This window comes from Arachis stenosperma, chromosome 7 (genome assembly GCF_014773155.1).
Source record: "Arachis stenosperma cultivar V10309 chromosome 7, arast.V10309.gnm1.PFL2, whole genome shotgun sequence".
NCBI lineage: Eukaryota > Viridiplantae > Streptophyta > Magnoliopsida > Fabales > Fabaceae > Arachis > Arachis stenosperma.
This window is the reverse complement of record NC_080383.1, coordinates 480,621-501,861: the sequence shown is the minus strand read 5'-3', so window position 1 is coordinate 501,861 and position 21,241 is coordinate 480,621. Positions and strand designations below refer to the sequence as shown.

The 21,241-nt window shown below is 36.8% G+C and overlaps 4 protein-coding genes across 6 annotated transcripts; 1 reads left to right on the top strand and 3 right to left on the bottom strand.

Annotated features, from left to right (window-relative positions):
• The first annotated feature begins 596 nt into the window (after nt 1-596).
• Nucleotides 597-2,514, top strand: LOC130940352 (transmembrane emp24 domain-containing protein p24beta2). 2 transcript variants are annotated; one of them, XM_057868463.1, is made up of 5 exons: nt 597-670; nt 794-997; nt 1,309-1,495; nt 1,602-1,709; nt 2,166-2,514. In XM_057868463.1, exons 2-5 carry the CDS (start codon nt 794-796, stop codon nt 2,297-2,299), a joined length of 633 nt encoding a protein of 210 aa, XP_057724446.1. In that variant the 5' UTR covers nt 597-670; the 3' UTR covers nt 2,300-2,514. The 2 variants fall into 2 exon arrangements, with proteins under 2 accessions (XP_057724446.1, XP_057724445.1); XM_057868462.1 differs by lacking the exon at nt 597-670 and having other exon boundaries at nt 788-997; nt 2,166-2,513.
• A 214-nt stretch (nt 2,515-2,728) lies between these two features.
• On the bottom strand, nt 2,729-3,496 carry LOC130940353 (protein NOI4-like). Its single transcript, XM_057868464.1, has 3 exons — nt 3,278-3,496; nt 3,021-3,206; nt 2,729-2,933 (listed from the first exon to the last, which is right to left on the bottom strand). Exons 1-3 carry the CDS (start codon nt 3,281-3,283, stop codon nt 2,895-2,897), a joined length of 231 nt encoding a protein of 76 aa, XP_057724447.1. The 5' UTR covers nt 3,284-3,496; the 3' UTR covers nt 2,729-2,894.
• A 215-nt stretch (nt 3,497-3,711) lies between these two features.
• LOC130941055 (uncharacterized) lies at nt 3,712-4,126 on the bottom strand. The gene has a single exon (XM_057869421.1). The coding sequence runs from the start codon at nt 4,069-4,071 to the stop codon at nt 3,862-3,864; it is 210 nt and encodes a 69-aa protein (XP_057725404.1). The 5' UTR covers nt 4,072-4,126; the 3' UTR covers nt 3,712-3,861.
• Nucleotides 4,127-4,977: 851 nt separating this feature from the next.
• Nucleotides 4,978-8,612, bottom strand: LOC130941053 (acetyl-CoA acetyltransferase 2-like). Of its 2 annotated transcripts, none has more exons than XM_057869419.1 (13): nt 8,369-8,612; nt 8,208-8,268; nt 8,024-8,122; nt 7,776-7,949; nt 7,560-7,665; nt 7,350-7,488; nt 7,111-7,254; nt 6,675-6,760; nt 6,108-6,207; nt 5,864-5,974; nt 5,736-5,777; nt 5,475-5,561; nt 4,978-5,400 (listed from the first exon to the last, which is right to left on the bottom strand). In XM_057869419.1, exons 2-13 carry the CDS (start codon nt 8,242-8,244, stop codon nt 5,311-5,313), a joined length of 1,215 nt encoding a protein of 404 aa, XP_057725402.1. In that variant the 5' UTR covers nt 8,245-8,268; nt 8,369-8,612; the 3' UTR covers nt 4,978-5,310. The 2 variants fall into 2 exon arrangements, with proteins under 2 accessions (XP_057725402.1, XP_057725403.1); XM_057869420.1 differs by having other exon boundaries at nt 8,208-8,255; nt 8,369-8,520.
• Nucleotides 8,613-21,241: the final 12,629 nt, after the last annotated feature.

Genomic DNA, 21,241 nt, shown 5'->3' with positions numbered 1-21,241 from the left:
AATACTAACAAAATATTAAAATAAATAAATTAAAAAAGACTACTAAATCAAGTTGATATAAATTATAATAAATTATACAATATTTAAATATCTAATCAAATCAATTAGTTGATATAATTAGTTTATCGTAATAATTTATATTTAATGAGTTAAAAGAAATAAATTGGAAAACACTCTCAGAAGCATGCAGCTTTATCATTAAATGCAGAAATCTGATTTTTATATAATAGAATAGATAGATAGATATTATTCAAATTTGTTAACAATAAAAATAATCTAAAATAGGATAAGATAAATATATATATATATATATATATATATATATATATATATATATTCAAAAGACTTTAGTTATAAAATTTTGATCGGTTATTTTCCAAGTATAATAATAATAAAAAAAGATCATTTTAAAGGAAAGTACATATGATACCGTGCTAGGAACCCATCCAACGTGTGGACTTAGAATTGGAGAGATGAGGTGCACCGTCCAATGAAAGGGTGACACATAAGAAAGACCTAAACTAGCTGAACGACGACGTTTTAAGTTCAACTTAACAGTAACACGACACTTCACAACTCCGAGGTAGAATCGCAAGCTCAACGTTGTTGCCTCTCTCAAACACAAACTAAAATCCTTCTTCTTCTTCTTCTCTCTCTCTCTCTCTCTAAGGTATCTCGCTTTTTTCAACCCTCTCGCTCTGTTAAATTTATTTATATTTATTGTAGATTGGTGTTTTTGAAATCAAATTAGGATTATGAACTGATTGAAGGGGAACTTGATTGTTGGATGCAGATGGGGTTATGGCATGTAATGGTGTTGGCGCTAATTATGGCGTTTTGGAACCTAAAGGGTTCAGAAGGGATCCGATTCGTTATAGACAGGGAAGAGTGCTTCTCCCATGATGTCAAATACGAGGGTGACACCGTTCATGTTTCCTTCGTTGTTATTAAGGCTGATTCTCCCTGGCATTACGGTAACGACGGTGTTGATCTCGTGGTATGTTTCTTTTACTACCTCAATGTTTCTTAGGCATCAATTTCTCATTCGAATTCTCTCTAGTTTAGGGTTCTATTGGAACACATAGTGACTCATCACTAATGCTTTCTCTTAACTATGCCTGTTGATCCTAGTTAGCAGTTGATTTTGAGGGACTCAAACACTTTAACTTACTTTTATTAAGCAAATAAGGCATACTTTAGAGCATTATGCGTTGGATTTTTTATGTTAGATGGTGTATATTGAGGTAGCTATATATGTTTTATAGGGTTTGAATCTTGTTACATATACCATAATGTTTGAATTTTCAGATAAAGGGACCTTCTGGTGAACAAATTCATGATTACCGTGACAAGATCAGTGAAAAGTTTGAGTTTGTGGCTCACAAATCAGGTGTCCACAAATTCTGCTTCAACAACAAGTCTCCTTATCACGAAACCATCGATTTCGATGTACATGTCGGACACTTCTCTTACTTTGAGCAACATGCCAAGGATGGTAAGTGCCTCTGCTATTAGGTTCACTCATTTTTACTTGTTAGTTGTAAAACGCCACTAGTTAAAAGCGAGGGATTTGTCATGGAAACTGCTGTGATTCCTTGCAGAACATTTCAACCCTTTGCTGGAGCAGATACAAAAGTTGGAGGAAGCTCTTTACAACATTCAGTTTGAACAGCATTGGTTGGAGGCACAGACTGACCGCCAAGCAATAGGTATTGTTTTCATTTTCAGTATATAACAAGCTTTGTAATTCCATTCAACAATCAAACTATAGTAGTTAGAATCTCAATTTAACTCTTAAAATCTTTCGATATTACTATTTTAAATGAGATAATTGATTTTACAAAATTTGTACTAGGTCTGACGATTTTACGATTTAAATCTTGTTAAGATTTTACGACTTTACGTTTTACGTACTTAATATACTTTTTCGATTTCACGTAACATCTCGATTTTCTCTACCTTGAATCAAACCATAGAATAGACCACATTGTTATTTAGGCTAATGAATGAATGAGAACCACATTAGTGTTGCTCTTTCCGTTCCCTCCTATGTTTATATCCATATGGCATCGATTCAACGATGTACTAGAAAGTGATCGCGAAAGATAATAATATTATGTTGGTGCAAGATATCATGTTCCCTGATGTTTTTTATTGGAATGCAGTGAATGATGCAATGAGCAGAAGAGCAGTACACAAAGCAATTTTTGAATCAGCAGCACTAATTGGGGCAAGTGCACTACAAGTCTACCTTCTGCAGCGATTATTTGAACGAAAGCTTGGAACCTCCAGAGTTTAAAACTAAGATAGGATATATCGTTTTGGACCCTGTAATATTAGAAATGAACACCTTTTATTTTGTTCCATCTTATGGATATTTCTATTTCTAGATATTCACTTCTTCTTAATACTTTGGAAACATGTTATTTATTTTGATCAATACAGTAGATTCTTTGCAAAATTACAAATGACAATCATCGATGCTCCCTTCCAATACACAATAATACTCTAATCTCTGTTCATCACTTGCTACTCACTTTCAGTCTTGAGGTGTTAGTTATTTGAACATTTGTTCTCTCCGAGTTGTTCAGAATGATATTTTCATCCTGAAACTAGTGTTAGTAATCAAATACTTTTCAACCTTTTTAATACAGAAACAGATATTATTGTTATTGAAATAATAATAATCAAATGAATAACATTCAACAAGTAGTGTAACAATTGGAAATGGAAACTGATGAGAGGTTTATTGATAACTAAACATGAAACACAAAACAGAAGGGTTCAATAAATAAGGTTACACACACCACCAAGTATTGAACAGATACGATATATTATTGATTTGTTCTTTATTGGTATTGTCTCTCAACCATAATATGCAGAGATCATGTTCCTTATTCAGAAGAGTTTATGCAGCACAACCATTTTCTATTCTGCAAGGGGAAACAAAAAGTTGAAAGAAGTGAGAGTTAATGAAAGAAAGGAGATGAATGAGAGTATAGACAGGGAAGAAAACATACAGGATGGGGCTTTCCAAGAACAACATGATGAGGGGGTTTGGGAGAAGAGAGGGATTTGGGAGCAGAAGCAGCCTTCTTCTCGTTCCTTGCTTTGTTGAAGATAACAGTGAAACCATCGGCAGATGCAGGGTCGTTCACATCCCATTCTCCGAACTTGGGCAATGCCCTTCCACCTTCCTCTGAATCCTGGATATCAAATGTTATCAATTGGATCATCAAAACAACACCACAATAATAAGATCAAAGGGATAGCGTACCGCCATGCGTGAAATATCTGGAGTTGCAGCACCCGATGAAGAGGAGAAGGAAGAAGAGGAGATTGAACACCCTTTTGATATAGTGGGTACCGTATACTATTAGTATTAGACTATTAGGATACCCTCCACACACTTTCCAGCTATTAAACACCCTTTTTATTTTATTTCATTTTCTCTATCAAATTAAATGTGATATTTTAACCAGCAATAAAATTTTAAGATAAGATGTTTGGCTTAATTAAAAAGGTGTTTTGATGATTCGCGATGGAAGGAACATATGCGTTGCTTAAACAGAAATGAGGTTTGTTCCCCACATTGACATTGACCGGTTATTGAATTGGGAGAGACGGATCCATGTGATAAGATTTTCATTTTAATTATGGCCGATGTTCAAAAGCGTTGCATAAATGAAAGTTGATTGAAAAGAGAGATAATTAAAGGAATGTGAGATGTTACGTTATTGGATCTCAAAATACAACATACATACAAGAAACAAGTACAATTATGAATAATAGTTACACCAAAACCAATAGTTTGAGTGTGCAACTTAACAAGCAAGCACAACACAAAGAAAAGAATGCATTTCAAACGTTGGCAGAAGCATTGTCTGGCTTGAAGTAAGGCGGAGGAACTGCACCGGCAGCGGCACCGGGGGGTGGAGTAGGCATCCCATAGACTTGAGGGTTGGTCTGGACATCACGCCTTCCCCTGTGCCTTCCGAAGAAGTAACATCCAAAGCCAAGAATGAAGCAGAACAGAATAAGAGGGAGAGATATCACCACCACCATACCCATTGTGTTACTATTTCTTCCTTCAACAACAGCTGGATGGAGCACTGAGAGTAAGAGTATGTATTACTATTTATTCAGCCACACAAGTGCTGCCGTGCTGGCATCGATCCCCTTAACGTTCAAGTTTCTAACGGTCGCATCTTCTTTGTCCCCACCATCCACCTGCACCGAATCATATTCCCTTGCATTTATCATTTTCTATCCTACTTAGTATTTACTTTTCTTTTATTTTCGGAAACAGAACTACTCTACTATATAGTTCATGTGAACTCTACTAGCCTTTACATTTTAAAATTCATGTAAATTGACTCGTCAAGCTTTTTTCAATTCTCAATTTGATTTAAACTAAACATAATATATTCTTTCATCTTTAAACTCGATATTCATATCCTAAACCTAAATTATCTTAGATACATGCAAAAGTTCAATTTTTACATCTTTCTAAATACTAAAGTATACATTACTTTTAATTTTTAAGGGGAATATATTGTTTGGGCTAACTTCATCAGCTCAAATACAAGATAAACCATATTTTTTCTCTCTTCACCAATGGCATAGCCAAAGGATTAAAACCAATAAAAATAAAAGCATATTTACTACACATATTTGCTACGTTTACTTGGAAATTAAAATGGACTGAAAACTTTACCACTATTTAGGAAACCCTTTCTCACCCGTGCCTAAGCGATTTGACTCGACAGTTTTCAGGGTTAAGAATTAAGATAAACCATCAAGAATTTATAATTCTTCTCCCTCATTTATTTATGTGGTTATGTCCATCCCGTTCCCGTGTTCAGGACATCATTTTGAATATCTTTTGATATTAGAGCTTCGTACTAGTTTCCGAGTAGCATTAGTTACCAAGTATGATAGTAGATAACTAGAACAAATTACTACACTTATCAGCCATTTCAGTTCCAAACACATTCATAAGAAGCAGAAGCATCCATTGAATCTTAGGTATGAAGAATGATCACCCTAAAGCAAGATACACCAGAAACTTATTGCAGGAAAACAAAAAATGTAGATAACGTTGCTCCCTATTCTACTTTGCCACAAACATAACTTAAATTTCACACTAAACAAACGTTTCTTTAGCTAAATTTCGCTCCACTCTATGCTTTGTGTTCTGGTGGTCAGTTTGAAACTTGCGTGTACCCTTGCTAAAGAGGAAGTAATAGTTTGTAGAACTGTGCTCAAATGCTGGCTCTAAAAGGACATATACTGAACCTGCAAAATGGTTTATAGAAGCTCCACAACAAGGGCGGATCCACCACCACCTCCATTGCAAATGCCACCAACTCCGTATTTCCCATTTTTCTGCTTCAGTACCTGCATGCAGAGTGCATTTAGACCAACTTTGTTCTGAAAAACAGTATCAAATGAAGTTATAAACAGAAGCATACCCCCAAAAGTGTCACCAGAATACGGGCACCACTGCAACCTAGAGGATGACCCAAAGCTACAGCTCCACCGTGAACATTTATCTTATCCTGCAAAATAATAGTTACTTGAGCGACTGCAAGAAACATTTAGAGTTGGCTACAATGAAGGCAAATTATGGACTACAATGTAACATCTTCGACACTGTAAAAAGGGTGTGCTACAAAGACGTGCAAGAATTACTATCGTAACATTATAACAAGGGGTAATTAGTAATAACTCACCGAAGGAATCCCAAGAAGTTTCTGATTTGCAAGAGCCACAACCTAAACCCAACAACGTGAAGAATTAAATTTAAAGCAACAAGAGTTGGTAAGCATAATAAGATTGAATACAGTCATGAAAATCCTACCGAGAAGGCTTCATTGATTTCATAAAAATCAATTTGTGATGCCTCCAACCCCGCTCTTGAAATAGCTTTGGGAATTGCAAGGGCAGGAGCTGTTGTAAACAACTCTGGTGCCTGCACAGATCAACCTCATATGAGCATTAAGTTATACTCGTAATATACAAAATACAACAAGAGACAAAGTAAATACCACAAGTTTTTGGCCAAAAGGTCTAGTTCATATTTACAAATATATTTTTTTATGTACCTGAGCAGCATCAGCATATCCGGCTACCTTTGCAATAACTTGAAGTCCAAGCTTCAGTGCCTTCTCTCCACTAACCAAAACTAATGCAGCAGCACCATCACTGTAAGCAAGAGCAATCGCTTTTTTATTAGGAACCAAGGCTCAAATCATACTAGAGCTTTCAAGAAACGTATGTGATATTTCAGTTAAACAGTAAATAGCAACTGGTAGCTTAAGCTAGGGAAAAAATCAAGCTTTAGCGGATTAATACTCAAGGAAGCATATAATATTAAACAAGTCAGTATTACAACTTTGTAACAGGCTTCAAGCTTCAAACAGTAGTGTCCAATGGAATAACTTGTGGTTCAAAGATGAATAGGCAGAAAAATTGTCTATATCAGTTTCTGGTTCCTTTATATTCCCTGCCATATCACCTGAGTCTAAATGGCAATCAAATCATTACAGTAAACTTTCCTGAAGATAATGGATTTTTTCCCAAAATATAATTGGCAAGGAACCCAAATCATAGTACGTATAGGAAATGAAGCAGGAAAGAGTTCAAAAAAGAATTCAGATAATAATATTAACCTTATGCTGGAGGCATTTCCAGGGGTAACAGAACCTCCACTCTCCTTGAAACTTGGTCTGAGTTTGCGTAACTTGTCAGCATCAAACTGGCATCATAAGAGGAAATAAATAACGATATATTGGTTTACATTCAAATGAATATTGATAAAATTAATGACTAGATAATTAAATAGATTAGCAGCTAGAATGATCATGGACAGAAAGTGTTCTGTATGTGAGATAAAACAAAACTACAAATTCCAACCCCGACTTCTCTTGATGAATTGTTCACATCCATATCACTCTGCTTAGAAACCCTATATTCTTCTAACAAGCTTTTAATGACAGGAAAATAAGAAATGTTTGCAGATACAAATATATCTACAGACATGTATTTCATAAGTTCCTATCAGTATACAAGGAATATTACCATTGCTCAAGTAATTTGGATAATTACCTTTCCTGGTCCTTCATCCTTATCGACTAGGGTTGATGGTTTCCCCCTTCCACCAGGGACTTCAACTGGAACAATTTCCCATGTAAAGGCACCACTTTGTTGGGAAGCAATTGCCCTTTCAAAACTCTGAACTGCATGGTTATCCTGAGGAAAAGACAAAGCCATCAGAACAAATAGAAAATGCTCCTATAATTATGACCTGATGAAACCTGTCTGAAGAGTGATCGGCTATAAATTACCATTTCCTCTCTTGTTATTGAATGGTTCTCTGCACAGAGTTCGGCACAGGATCCCATGTGAACATCCTTATAGACATCCCATAAACCATCCTTTATCATCCCGTCAACAACTGTATCATGTCCAAGGCGGGACCCTTTCCTGAATTTACAGTATTGAATCAGTTGAATCCAGAGGCAAGAAAATTCAAATAAAAAGGCAATAGGTAGTACCTTGCTTCTGTCAAATACTTAGGTGCATTGGACATGCTTTCCATACCACCAGCGACAACAACATCGTTTAAGCCTAATTGAATACTCTGTGCAGCAAGCATTACAGCTGCAATAGGCAGAAGAATTTTTTTAATATCCATGTTGTATTGTCTTTGCATGTAGTTTGGACAAGGAAAGGAGAGCACAGAGACAAAGAAACAAACAGAATGCATGCACCTTTCATTCCGGAGGCACAAACTTTGTTGACAGCGGTGCAGACAACTGAATTGGGTATTCCTGCTCCTAAGGCTGCTTGTCTTGCAGGAGCTTGCCCCACATTAGCACTAATAACATTCCCAAAGAAGACTTCTTCCACAAGTGATGGATCAACATTGGCCCTTTTCAGAGCACCTACACATGTGTTGTTCCAATTCAGTTTCTAACAAGACAGATATAGAGAGAGAGAGGTTTTCCTTGCTACTTACCTTGAATAGCAATCGAGCCAAGCTTGGTGGCAGAGAAAGAAGAGAGGTTACCAACAAAGGCGCCCATTGGTGTGCGAGCAACACCAACAATGCAAACATCTACACAGAGGAACCATATTCAATCAAATTCAGATCTCTCCATTATATCTATCAAAATCAATATACAAGTTAAACAGAGGCTGACCTCTGGCCTTTATAGACTCTGCAGATGCGGGAGCCATTTTTGATTGAACTGAAATATGCAACTGATAACATAAAGAGAAGAGAAAATAAATATAAATTTTTGTTTTGCGCAGATCTAATCCGATCTGATCTGAGCTAAAGAGGAATGGATGGATGGGTTACCTTAGTCAGTTAGGGGGAAGAAAGAAACAGACGAGTGTTCACAGCGCACAGCATGTCCCGGATTCTGCTCTCTCTCTCTCTCTCTCATTATATATACATCTCACTTCCCTCAGCTGTATCAGCCACCGCACGAGGTACACGCACATTCCTACCTCTATTTCATTTTTCATTTTATATTCACACACTTTTCATGCCCAATCACTAGTAAATTAGATTATTTTTTTTGACATTCCCGTATAATTAGGGACATTTTACCATAATGAATACTAATTCGTTTTATAAAAGTGGTTAAACTTTGGTGAACATATGCATTGAGCAAGTAGTTTAGGGTACTGTGACAAAGAGACAGAAATATAAATAATTAAATAATGCAAAGTCATGTGCATGCACGAACATAATCCCAATCGATTTGTGATTTACAACGATCGCAATGATCTTTATATGACCAGCCGGCTGCTATTTAGACTTTAGTATGATCCTTTTCTTTTGAGGTCTGCTATGTTTATATATCATGTCGTATTAATTTATATACGTAGCCATTTACTTCTTGTTTATTAGCTTTTAGTGAATTAGTTAACGCAAAGGTAGTTGGGGATGGTTTGACGTATCAATATTTTCAAAACATTTAATCTAACTTTTTTTTTTAAGAGTAAACAAGCTCAACACATTAAGTAGAACATATAAGATATAAAATTAAAGCAATACTTATGTTATTTCCAACATAGCCATTAACAACATGAATTGTTTTTGTTTTTGCATTATTTCTTAGAATAACAAAACGATCTAGCAACATAATCCACTATATCTGTTGACTTGTTCTGAAAAATTAATTCGTTCCGACACAGCCAGATATTCCATATAACTGAGAAAAATCCTACTAACCATATTTTCTGTGTCTTTCCTCAAGGGCATTATTCTCCAACTCTCAAAGTGCTCTTTTATGAACCTTGGGATGCTCCATACACGACCCATATAAATAATCCATGCGCACCACACTTGCTATACATACTCAGACGTAACAAACAAATGTTGTACAGTTTCAATTTCCTTTTTACACATAATACATATATTATCACTTTGTTCAATGATACCCAATCTACCCAATCGATCCTTTGTATTAACTCGACCTACAAGTACAAACCAAGTAAACAACTCTACTCGAGTGGCACTAATCATTTCCATATTCTATTTGTGAATTTGTAGCTGAGAATATCTTCCGTCACAGTTTGCACCTGCAACACCTGCACAAATGAGTTAGTAGTATAAACGCCTTTCTTATCAAATTTTCACACCACTCTATCTTGTGCGCCTTCTATCAATCTCACAGCTTGCAAGATATCTAGAAGTTGGTTCAAACTGTCAGTGTTCCATTGGCGGAGTTTTCTCCTCCACTGAAAGTTCCATACCCACTCTATCCCATCCTAAAATCCACAGTCCCCAATCACGAATCCTTTGTTATTTGAAATCAAGTAGAGCCTCGGAAAGGAGTCTTTCAACTTTTCCGACTGCAGCCAAATATCTTCTCAAAATCTGGTTGATCTGCCATCACCTACTTCTATAGCCAGACCGTCAATCATCTTTTGTTTGACATGTTGCTCTTTAATTTGCAAGTGACAAATATCTCTACACAGGCTTCTTTTTGCTGGTATAGTTTGAGTAGACAATAACTGTCCAGGATTCAGATTATTGCAAGAGCACACAACCTTCTTCCACAAAAGATAATCCTCCTTAGAAAATCTCCACCATCACTTAAATAATAAAGCGGTATTACGAATCATCGCATCTCCCACACCTAGCCCTCCTAATTTCTTTGGTGCCTGTATCAACTCCCACTTTACAAGAGCCAGCCTAGGGCGCCCATCATCCTTCCCCCAAAAGAACCTTCTTTGCAATGAAATTATTATTTTGCCACCGCAGTCGGCATTTTATACAAACTCAAATAGTAAGTAGGCAGACTATTGATCATTGACTTGATGAGGACCAACTTCCCTGCTTTGCTGAGCACCTTTGCTTTCCACAAACTAAGTTTCTCCTCTACTTTATCTATTACTGGCTTCCATGTTTTAACTAGCCTCAAGTTTGCTCCTAGCTCAATGTCCAGGTACTTCACTGGTAGACTCGCCGCCTAGCACCCTAATAATTTGCACATTCGACCCACCCACTCCTGACTACAATTCACCGGTATCAAACTGGACTTGTCAAAGTTAATACTCAATCCGGACATCACTTCAAAGCACATCAACAGTCTCTTGTAATTTTTGACTGTCTCTTCCTCTGGCAGACAGAACAATATAGTGTCATCAGCAAATTGAAGGTGTGATAGCTCTATATTATCCTTACCGACTAAGAGAGGGGTTATTCTCCTATTTCTTACTGCCTCCCCGATCATCCTGTTCAATACGTCTAGAACCAGCATGAATAGAAATGGTGATAACGGGCCACCTTGCCTGAGCCTCCTTTCCATCTTAAATGGTTTTGATGGTGTCCCGTTAACCATTATGGAGATAGATGCTGATCTAATGCATTCAGTAATCCATGCCCTCCATCTTGTATCGAATCCCATCTTTTCTAGCACCATATCAACAAAGTTCCATTTGACTCTGTCATAGGCTTTCTGGAAGTCTAGTTTGATGATTGCCAATGCCTTCTTCTTCAGTTTTAGCCATTGTACAGTCTCACATGCTATTAGCGCTCCATCGTGTATCATTCTTTCTTTGACAAATGCACTCTGTGATTCCCCAACTAACCCTGGCATTACATGCCTCATCCTTCTTGTCAACACTTTTGATATGATTTTGTAGATGCACCCAACCATACTGATTAGTCTAAGATCCTTTATCTCCTTCGCGCCCACAAACTTTGCTACCCAAGTAACATTGAAGTCTGTTGGTAACCTTGCTGTCTCAAAAAAACTCATCAAAGCTTTAGTAAATTGCACTCCAATCTCCTCCTAGCACCTTTTTATGAAGTTCATGTTATATCCATTATTTCTTTGGAGTCTTAGATGATTCATATTCCCAAACTGCATTCTTTACTTTCTCTTTCGACGGTAATACCTCTAGTACTTGAACTTTCTCTAACTCTAACCAATTTATTAGGTCGTCTTAAAAATTGATGTTTGGCGAAGCTTCCTAGTGGTATAAGTTTTTGTAAAAGTTTCTGATGATTACCTTAATTTTTATATGATTCTTTACTAACTTTTCATTAATCATTAAAAAATTAATCCGGTTGTTTTAATCTAATTAAACCTAATAAAGACCTGGTGTTGGTTATATGAACTGATCCTGTGAGTAACAGGAGTATAAGACTCTATGTAAGTTTTAAGGTTAAAAACAAATAATACAAGTAAGAATAAAATAAAATAAAATAAAATAAAATGGAAAAAGAAAACGGCCATATTCGTTGCACCAAATGGAAACTTCGAAATCTTAACCTTTTTGGAAGGGCAAACTTGATTTGGCATCCTTCCAATTTCCAAAAAGCCCAATGACCTTTAAAGTGATGCCCAATTTTAGTCTCCAGTTTGAGTCTTGTAATGCCATTTGTTCATCCTTTAATCAACGTTAATATTTCCGTATATCGTCAGGACAACCATGAATTCGTACACGTCTCTTTCCGTATAGCCGTCGAGCAGTGTCGAGGGTTAGTTTTTGCACACGAATTGTGCCAATGTTTTGTGTTGTAAAGGTAAAAAGGGTGAATCAACGAGTTAAACCCAAAACGGTTCTGAGACTGGCGCTGTGCATTAAAATTGTTTCTGAGATTCTAATTATATCAATTACTCTCTGAGATTGAAAAAAGTGTACTATATTAATCTTTGACTCATTTTCTATTAACGACGCGATGACATGAGATGATGACGTGAACTGTAAGTGACACGTGTCACTTCATGATTTGGTCACGTGTAATGGTATGATGATGTGGTGACCAGTGACACGTAGCATGCTGACGTGGATGGTTGTGCCACGTGTTACAACGTTATTTGGCCACGTATCTGTTTGTGCCACATGTCGCAACAGTATTCGTCAACGTATCATCCATTATGTCATTGTTGTATATGCACCAAATTAGTCACTCACTTTGCATTAAGTGACTCATTTTAGTTCTTGAAATTGAATGTCGTGCACCAAACTAGTCCCTTCACCAATTTTTTTTATTTTTTTTAAATTTAAAATTTCTAATATCTTGGATACACTAATTTTAATTCTGTTTTTTCATATATCGTTTAAATACAAGTGTTTTCATAAAAACTTTTTTATTTTAATTTTAATTATATAATTTTTTTAATAATTTAACATTGATAAGTTTTATAATATATAAGTATGTTATTATAAAAAAATAATTATATGATTGATTAGACACATTTTTTTTTATAAAAAAAATATGTATTTTTAACAAGAAATTAATAATTAAAATAAATATTTTTTTCTTATGAAATACACATTTTCATTATGTCTAAATGAGTTAGATGGAATGTATTTCAAGCACTCTCACTACCATCTCCGACCTCTACACTCTAGACGAAAGAGGTCGGAGATGGTAATGAGAGAAGTTTGAAATGCCTTCACGTCAACTCCAAGACGGCGGTTAGGGATATCCGCAAGAAAAAAAATATTTTATAAAAGCATTGAAAGAGGTCGGAGATGGTAGTGAAAGTGCTTGAAATGCCTTCACGTCAACTCCAAGTCGGCGGTTAGGGTATTCGCAAGAGAAAAAATATTTTATAAAAGCACTTTTATTTGAAGAACATGTGAAAAAATAGAATTGAAATTAATACATTCAAAAATATTGAGAATTTTGAATTTATAGAAAAAAATGAGAAAAAATTGGTGAAAGGACTAGTTTGGTGCACGACATTCAATTTCAGGGATTAAAATAAGTCACTTAATGCAAAGTGAGGGACTAATTTGGTGCATCTACAACGATAACATAATGGATGACACATGGACGAATACTGTTGCGACACGTGACATAAACGAACCTGTGGCCAAATAACACTGTGACACGTGGCACAACCATCCACGTTAGCATGCCACGTGTCACTAGTCACCACATCATCATACTATTACACGTGGCCAAATCATGAAGTGACATGTGTCACTTACAGTCCACGTCATCATACAATGTCATCACGTCGTTAATAGAAAATAGCTCAAAGACTAATATGGTGCACTTTTTTCAATCTCAAAAACGATTTTAGTGTACGATACCAATTACAAAGACCATTTTAAAGTTTAACTCGTAAATCAACACATACTAGAATGATGTACGTTTATTTGACAAAGCACACAATTATAGAATCATTTATGAGTAACTCTTGAAAACAGTGCTACACATAAATCGTCTTAAGATATAAAATTAACGACTAACATATTTGGAAGTGTGTTTATTTTATTTATATAAAAAAACTTATAATTTATATTTTACAACTCTATCTAAAAATTATATTTGACTAAACAAATATTGTCACCATTATATTATTCAACATCACGTTTATATAAAAAACTACTAAAAAAAATATCTATTTATTTGAATCATAATTACATTTTTTAAACACTCTTTAGAATATAGTTATTTTATTAAAATAAAAAATAAAACAGAATTATCATTTATCGTACATGAGAGATTTCGTCTATAAATTTTTTTCTATAATACCATTTATAATATATAATTTATGACAAAATATATGTTTCGCTTTCTTTATTATTGCTTAGAGAATAATATATTTATGATCTTGTTTAATCTCGTTTAATATTATTATTGTTAACGTTATTATTATTATCATATTTATTTTATAAAACATGAATTAATAATCAATTTTTTTCAATATATAAATATTTATAATGAATAATAGAAAAATATTTAATATTTAATATTTTCATATTATTTTTTTATACGCTTTGCTATATGTATAAAATTTTTTTTATTATTCTCCTAAGCTATACATCTGCTTTAAATTTCTGAATTTTTTGCTATTCATTATCCTAATAAATTGATATTTCAGTTTTAGTGAACCTTAAATTCTTCTAGTAATACTATATCAAGACTAAAAAAAAAAATTTATCTTGTTTAATATTTATTAGTTGTTAAAGATATTTTAATTATTAAAATTAATTAATAAAAACTAAAAAAATAGTGTAGATTATTTTAGATTAATTGTTTTTTGGATACACTATGTTTCTAAAATTTTTCAAATCAAAACCCAAAAGGTTAAATACGTACTCTCCACGTACTCTTGATATAGCATGTGTGTATTTAGTTTTAATCAGATTTCGATTTATAGTTTTATCTGAGTCGAATTATAGTCAATGGACAGATAAAAAAAAGATCTCATTTTTCACAAATGGTAATTCTTTTATTTTCTTTTTCTTACTATCCGAAAATTTGTTCTAACATTTCCCTTCTCTTATTTTATTTTTTTCTTTTAGTGTATCTCAGTATACAATTACCAGATGAGATTAGAGGACCATGCACGAAAGAAGCACAAGACATATAAGGTCTTGTGCCGTGTCTGTGGTAATATGTTTGAGATTAAAAAGACTCTCAATCTTCATCAGAGTCAGGTAGCGTTCTTTATTTTTTTTTCTTTTTTTCGATGATTGAAAGTTTTATTTTCTAATTTTTTCTCTTTCTTTCACTTTTTAATTTAGATATGAAAAGAAAAATGGTATAGGACGTAGTTATGGAGTGTATTGATATTTTACGCAGTTGTGATATGAGAAGCTAAAATCGGATCCTCCGATTTGTGTTTAAAAAATTTAAAAAATTTGGAGTACAAAAATCGGAGCTTCCGATTTGTGCACTCCAATTTTTTTTAATTTTTTAAACACAAATTAGAGGGTTCGATTTGTGTACTCCAAAATTTTAAAATTTTTAAATACAAATCAAACCTTTCGATTTGTGTATATTCCAAAATTTTAAAAAACACTCAAAATTATAATGATAAAGTATATCACACATTTCACTTTCATTTGTAAATTTTTTAACCTCTTTCTTTTAGTCTTTTCATTATGGATTGTAAAAATCTCAGAACAAACACAAAAAATATTCAGAAGTATTGGACATATAATTGGACAAGTAGAAAGATAATTCATTCTTGTCGTATAATCTTGGGCATATAATTAGGAACATTTTGCCATAATGAATATTAATTCGTTTTTATAAAAGTGGTTAGACTTTGGTGAACATGAGCATTGAGCAAGTGGTCTAAGGTACTGTGATGAAGAGTCAGAGAAATATACTTTTTCATGTAAATAAATAAATGAATGCAAAGTCATGTGCAGAGTATAATCCTAATCGATTTGTGATTTACACATCTAATCTAACTATTTCTAGCCCGTGAAATAGGGGATTATTTTCTTAATAATTTGCAATAATCTTTATATGGCCAGTCGGCTGCTATGTAGTATGGTCCTCTTCCTTTGAGGTCTACTATGTTATATATATCATGTCATATTAATTCATATGCGTAGCCATGAACTCTTTATTTATTAGCTTTTAGTGAATTAGTTAAAGCAAAAGTAGTTGGAAATGGTTGGACGTATCAACATCTTCAAAACATTTAATTTAATTAAACCTGATAAAGACTTGGTATTGGTTATATTTATTAACTGGTCCTGTGAGCAACAGGAGTATAAGATTCTTAGGTAAGTTTGAGGACAATTTACTAAAATAAATAAGTGGGCTTTTAATTTTATAAGATTATACATTTTGCAAAACAAATATTAAAATGTATTTTTTTTATAAATAATGTAATCTGCAACAGAGGATTTGTGGTTTACAAATGAGCTCAAATAAAAAAACATCATATAATCCACCTGTTACGGTAGGTAACCGGAGATTAACACAACGGATGGCGTTCGGCGGCCCAAGTGTATAAAGGAGGAGAACTCCGGGTGGATCTGCAACTCGGGAGGCTCCGTCCGACTCGTGCTCGCGAGTGAATGGGGGGTGGTACCTGCAAAGACACTCCGATGCCTAAGTTAGCAAGGGTGTAAGCAGGTTTAGAGAGTATTGGACTTAGAGATACCTGAGGGGTGTCAGTGTATTTATAGTGGTGAGCCCATAACCACCGTTGGAGTAGTGCCGTATCTTTAGGATAGTAACCGTCCCATTATCTTAGGGAGGTTAAGATATGGCTTTATGAAGTGGTTAGAGAGATTTCAGGGGCGGTTACTCATTTGAATGAGTGTTTATCTGCCAGCTAATCTCATAACCGACTTCTTCATACTAAGTCGTGTTTGACACCGACTTCTTAAGTGGAGGTCGGTGCTTCGCTAGGCTTAATCTATTGGATCAGGCCTTTTGGTTGGACCTGGGCCCTTAACATTGGGCCAGGGTATGAACAGTGCCCCTACTTGAGCCCAAGATCCTTTTAAGGCTTGGGTTCAAGTATTTAACTCGGGTTCGTAGCCGACTTTCACGGGTTTTGAAACCGACGTGATTTTCGCGACCTTTTGTTTCTGACAGTTACGTCAATTCAAGCGTCGTGTCCGTTGAGGGATCATTTAGGGATTGAGGGCTTTGGTAACGGTGCAGTCTCATTAATGACTGCCTCGTTTTTACCATTATGCCCCTTAATGTGTTTATAAATGCTTTCCCTCTCTTTCGTTTTTCCGTTTCTGCAAACTTTCAAACTTCTTCTTCCCTTGTTCGTGCTGCATTCTTGTGTTCGAAAATTTCTGCTCTCTCCAACCTTCATTTCTTGGATAAAGGTTAGTTTTATTTCTTCCATGTCATGCCTTATGTTTGCATGTTTTGTTTTGTGAGTGGATAGGTTGGCCTGTAGATTCTAGCTTCGTATCTCTCCTCTTTAGGGGCCGTGTTTTTTTATTTTTCTTTTTCTTTTTCCTTTTTGTAGGTTTCTGCCACTTTTCTTTATATAAAAAATGGCTTCCGTAGATGTTCTTTCTCAGTGGGTTGACGTTACGGTCCTTGGGGAGGAACCGTTGGTCGATGCTGAGTTCATCACTCATCTTCGTACTCATCACAGGCTCTGTACTTCGGAGGAGGACGAGCCAAAATATGAACTAATAATCCCGGGTCCTGAAGACCGGGTCTGTTTTGGGAGAGAAAATGAGGCGGCCCCTCATTTTTTCTTATGTATGAGTGTATGATCACCCGTTTGGGTGTTTTTCTTCCTTTCTCAGATTTCGAGATATCTGTTTTGCATCACTGTAGAGTTGCCCCTACTCAACTTCACCCCAATTCTTGGGGTTTTTTGAAGATCTATCAGTTTATAAGCCATGCTCTGGACTTTCCGACCTCTCTAAGGATTTTCTTCTTTCTCTTCCATATGACTAAGCCCTTTAGTGGGCTAAACAACAAACAGCAATGGGTATCCTTCCGAGCCATACAAGGTCGGAGGATTTTCACCCTTTTTGACGAATCTTTTCACGACTTCAAAAACTTCTTTTTCAAACTTCAAGCTGTAGAGGGTCACCACCCCTTTTTCCTGGATGAGCATTCCTCTCCCCGCTTCCCCCTTTATTGGTCGCCGCCTTCCTCTTGTGAAAAGTATGGTCCAGATGACCTGGACGAGGTGGAGGCGGCTATTGTGGGGTTTTTCCGAGAAGCGTGGGGGAGGGCCCCATACTTGGATACCAGGAAAATTCTCCAGGGTACACCGACTTTTGTTCAATCTCAGCTAGGTAGTGCATGCATTCTTTATTTCCGAGTTGTTTCTGCCGACTTGCATTCTACCGACTTGTAATTTTTGTTATTTGTTTTCTTTTGTAGATATGGCAAAAAGGAACGCTCAGGAGGCCTACCAAAGGGTCCAGGAGGCCAAGGCGAAGTCCCGGGCTAGGTCCGGGAGTGCTAAAGCAGTCGTTTCTCCTCCTCCTCCTCCTCCTCCCAAGAATACTGGCACTCCCTCTCAACCTCTTATAATTTCTTCAAGTTTGTCTCGACCACCTCCTTCTGCTCAAATTCTCTCCGAGTCAGAGAAGAAGAAGCGCAAGACTTCAGAGTCTGGCTCTTCTTCTTTCGATGGTGGGGTTAAGGCGGATGCTTTTGCATTCGTCCGAAAGAACATCTATCCTTTTATAAGTATGGATGATGTTTCTGTTCGAAACCACCTTACCACCATGGCCGAGGAGAGTTTTAGGACAGCGGGCGTTTGTGGCAAACTTTTGGACATTTTCGAGAAGACTCCTCTCAGCTCCTTGGGGGCAACCTCAAAGGTTGAGGAGTTGGAGGGGAGGCTTCTTCTTTTTGAAAAACATGAGAAAGAGTTGAAGGAGGAGAGAGATAAATTGAGGAAGGAGAGGGATCACCTTAGGGAGGAGGTGGGTAAGCTACGAGCTCAATGCACTTTGGAGGCGAATTTGAGGAAAACAGCACAAGACAGCTACCACAGTTTATTTCAAGATATTGTTGCTGTGAGGAAGGACTTGCTGAACTCTCGGAACGCATACGCCGAGTTGGAGGACTCTATCGCCGATGGTGCCGAGGAGTCTTGGAGAATTTTCTTGGAACAAGTCAGAGTTATCGCTCCCGACTTGGACCTTTCTCCTTTACATCCCGACAAGGTAGTTATTGATGGCGCCATCGTTGATCCTCCTGTCCCCGAGGTTGTTTCTGAGTCGGACCTGAAGACTCGGGGGCAGAGGATTATAGAGTCTCCTCCTCGTCCTAAGGATGCCCCGAGTTCCTCCTCCGTTCCTCCGACCGGTCCTGGTGGCGTCCCTCCTGAGCCTAGCGGTGGTGATTCCTCTACTCCTTTGAAGAAATGACTTTTATTTTTTATGGCTATATGGGGGCCCGGCCTGTGGGCCCCATCTTTTTTAAACTTTATTTCTCTAGTGGTGGTTGTGAACAATTTCTTTTTGGCCTTTTAAGGCCGTAAACAAAAATATTTATGGCGATTGCCCTTTTTTGAACAAGGGCGTAGAAAAATAAATGCCCTTTTTTGGATAAGGGTTCTAAGTTACCTCGTGCGTGCATGCTTTTCTGTTTTTGATATTTTTTTTTTGATCTTTTTTTGAAGAAACCTCTTTGTTGGCTTGCGTTGTTTTCTCGAGCCTTTTTCGTTCAAGGGCTTTTATGCAGCCTTTAAACTTTTTCCAGGTTTTCCTATCTCTTTTGTTATCCTTTATACTCAACTTTGCTTTAGTGAGCTTCTATGACTTAGGTTATTTTTGTGATGCGTTTTTCCTTTACTCGGAGCTCGGTTTTCTTTTACTCGGAGCTCTTTCGAGTTCGTTTTACTCGGATTTTCATTTCGACTTGAGAGTCGGATGATTCCTGAGTTCTTACGATCAACTCATATAACCTCTTTACGCCGACTTGTACCTCGTCGTTTTATCCTGACGACCATCTAGGTCGGTCCATGGGATTTTCACGTTTTGTCGAGCTTAAGTCGGCGCGTTTCGTAGAAAGACTTATAAAAAATAAAGGAGGATATTTAAGAGAGATATAGTAAATGAAAAAGATCTTTATTAATTGGGAAGGTACCTTTTTTGCTACTAAGGGTCTTGATAGCCTATTTTCCCTTAGCCCCTACTATGATGCCTCGTTAAAAACCCTTCTCCAGAAAAAACCCTTTTCTTTGGGAAAAAATCGTGAAGTTGGGAAAAGAGTACATCAGGGAGTAGAGTTCGCTTTTAACTGTAGTACCTTTTCATATTACAAGCATGCCACGACCTTGGTAGCTCAGTGCCATTTAGGTCGGTTACTTTATAATAACCTTTTCCTAAGACTTCTTTGACTTTGTATGGTCCCTTCCAATTTGCGGCGAGTTTTCCTTCTCCCGATTTGTTGACTCCGATGTCATTTCTGATTAGGACCAAGTCATCTGTAGCGAATGTTCTTCGAATGACTTTTTTGTTGTACCTCGTAGTCATTCTTTGCTTCAGTGCAGCTTCTCTTATCTGGGCCCCCTCTCGGACTTCGGGGAGCAAGTCGAGCTCCTCTTTGTGCCCCTGTATATTTCCGACCTGGTCGTGGAGAATTACCCTTGGGCTTTGCTCACTGATTTCTATTGGAATCATGGCTTCTACGCCATAGACTAATCTGAAGGGCGTTTCTCCTGTGGCGGATTGGGGAGTTGTCCTATAAGCCCATAATACTTGAGGGAGCTCTTCAGCCCAAGCTCCCTTTGCTTCCTGTAGTCTTTTCTTTAATCTTGCCAGTATGACTTTGTTAGCTGCCTCGGCTTGTCCATTGGCTTGTGGGTGTTCTACCGAGGTGAACTGGTGCTTGATTTTCAGACTGGCTACTAGATTTCTGAAGGTGGCATCGGTGAATTGGGTTCCGTTGTCTGTAGTGATGGAATAGGGTATTCCATACCTTGTGATGATGTTTTTGTAGAGGAACCTGCGACTTCTTTGAGCGGTGATGGTGGCTAACGGTTCTGCTTCTATCCACTTTGTGAAGTAATCTATTCCCACGATTAAGTATTTAACTTGTCCTGGTGCTTGGGGAAAAGGACCTAACAAATCCATTCCCCATTTTGCAAAAGGCCAGGGAGAAGTGATACTGATGAGCTCTTCTGGTGGAGCTACGTGGAAATTTGCGTGCATCTGGCATGGTTGGCATTTTTTCACAAATTCTGTGGCATCTTTCTGCAAGGTTGGCCAGTAGAATCCAGCTCGGATTACTTTTCTGGCTAATGACCTTGCTCCGAGATGATTTCCGCAGATCTCGCTATGTACTTCCTCCAACACCTCGGCGGTTCTTGAGGTCGGTACGCATTTTAACAACGGTGTTGATATCCCTCTTCGGTAGAGGACATTCCTCACCAAAGTATAATGCTGTGCTTCCCTTCGGATCTTTTTGGCTTCTTTTTCCTCTTTAGGGAGGATGTCGAATTTTAGGTATTCGACTAAGGGATTCATCCATCCGAGGTTTAGACCGACTACCTCAAGTGTC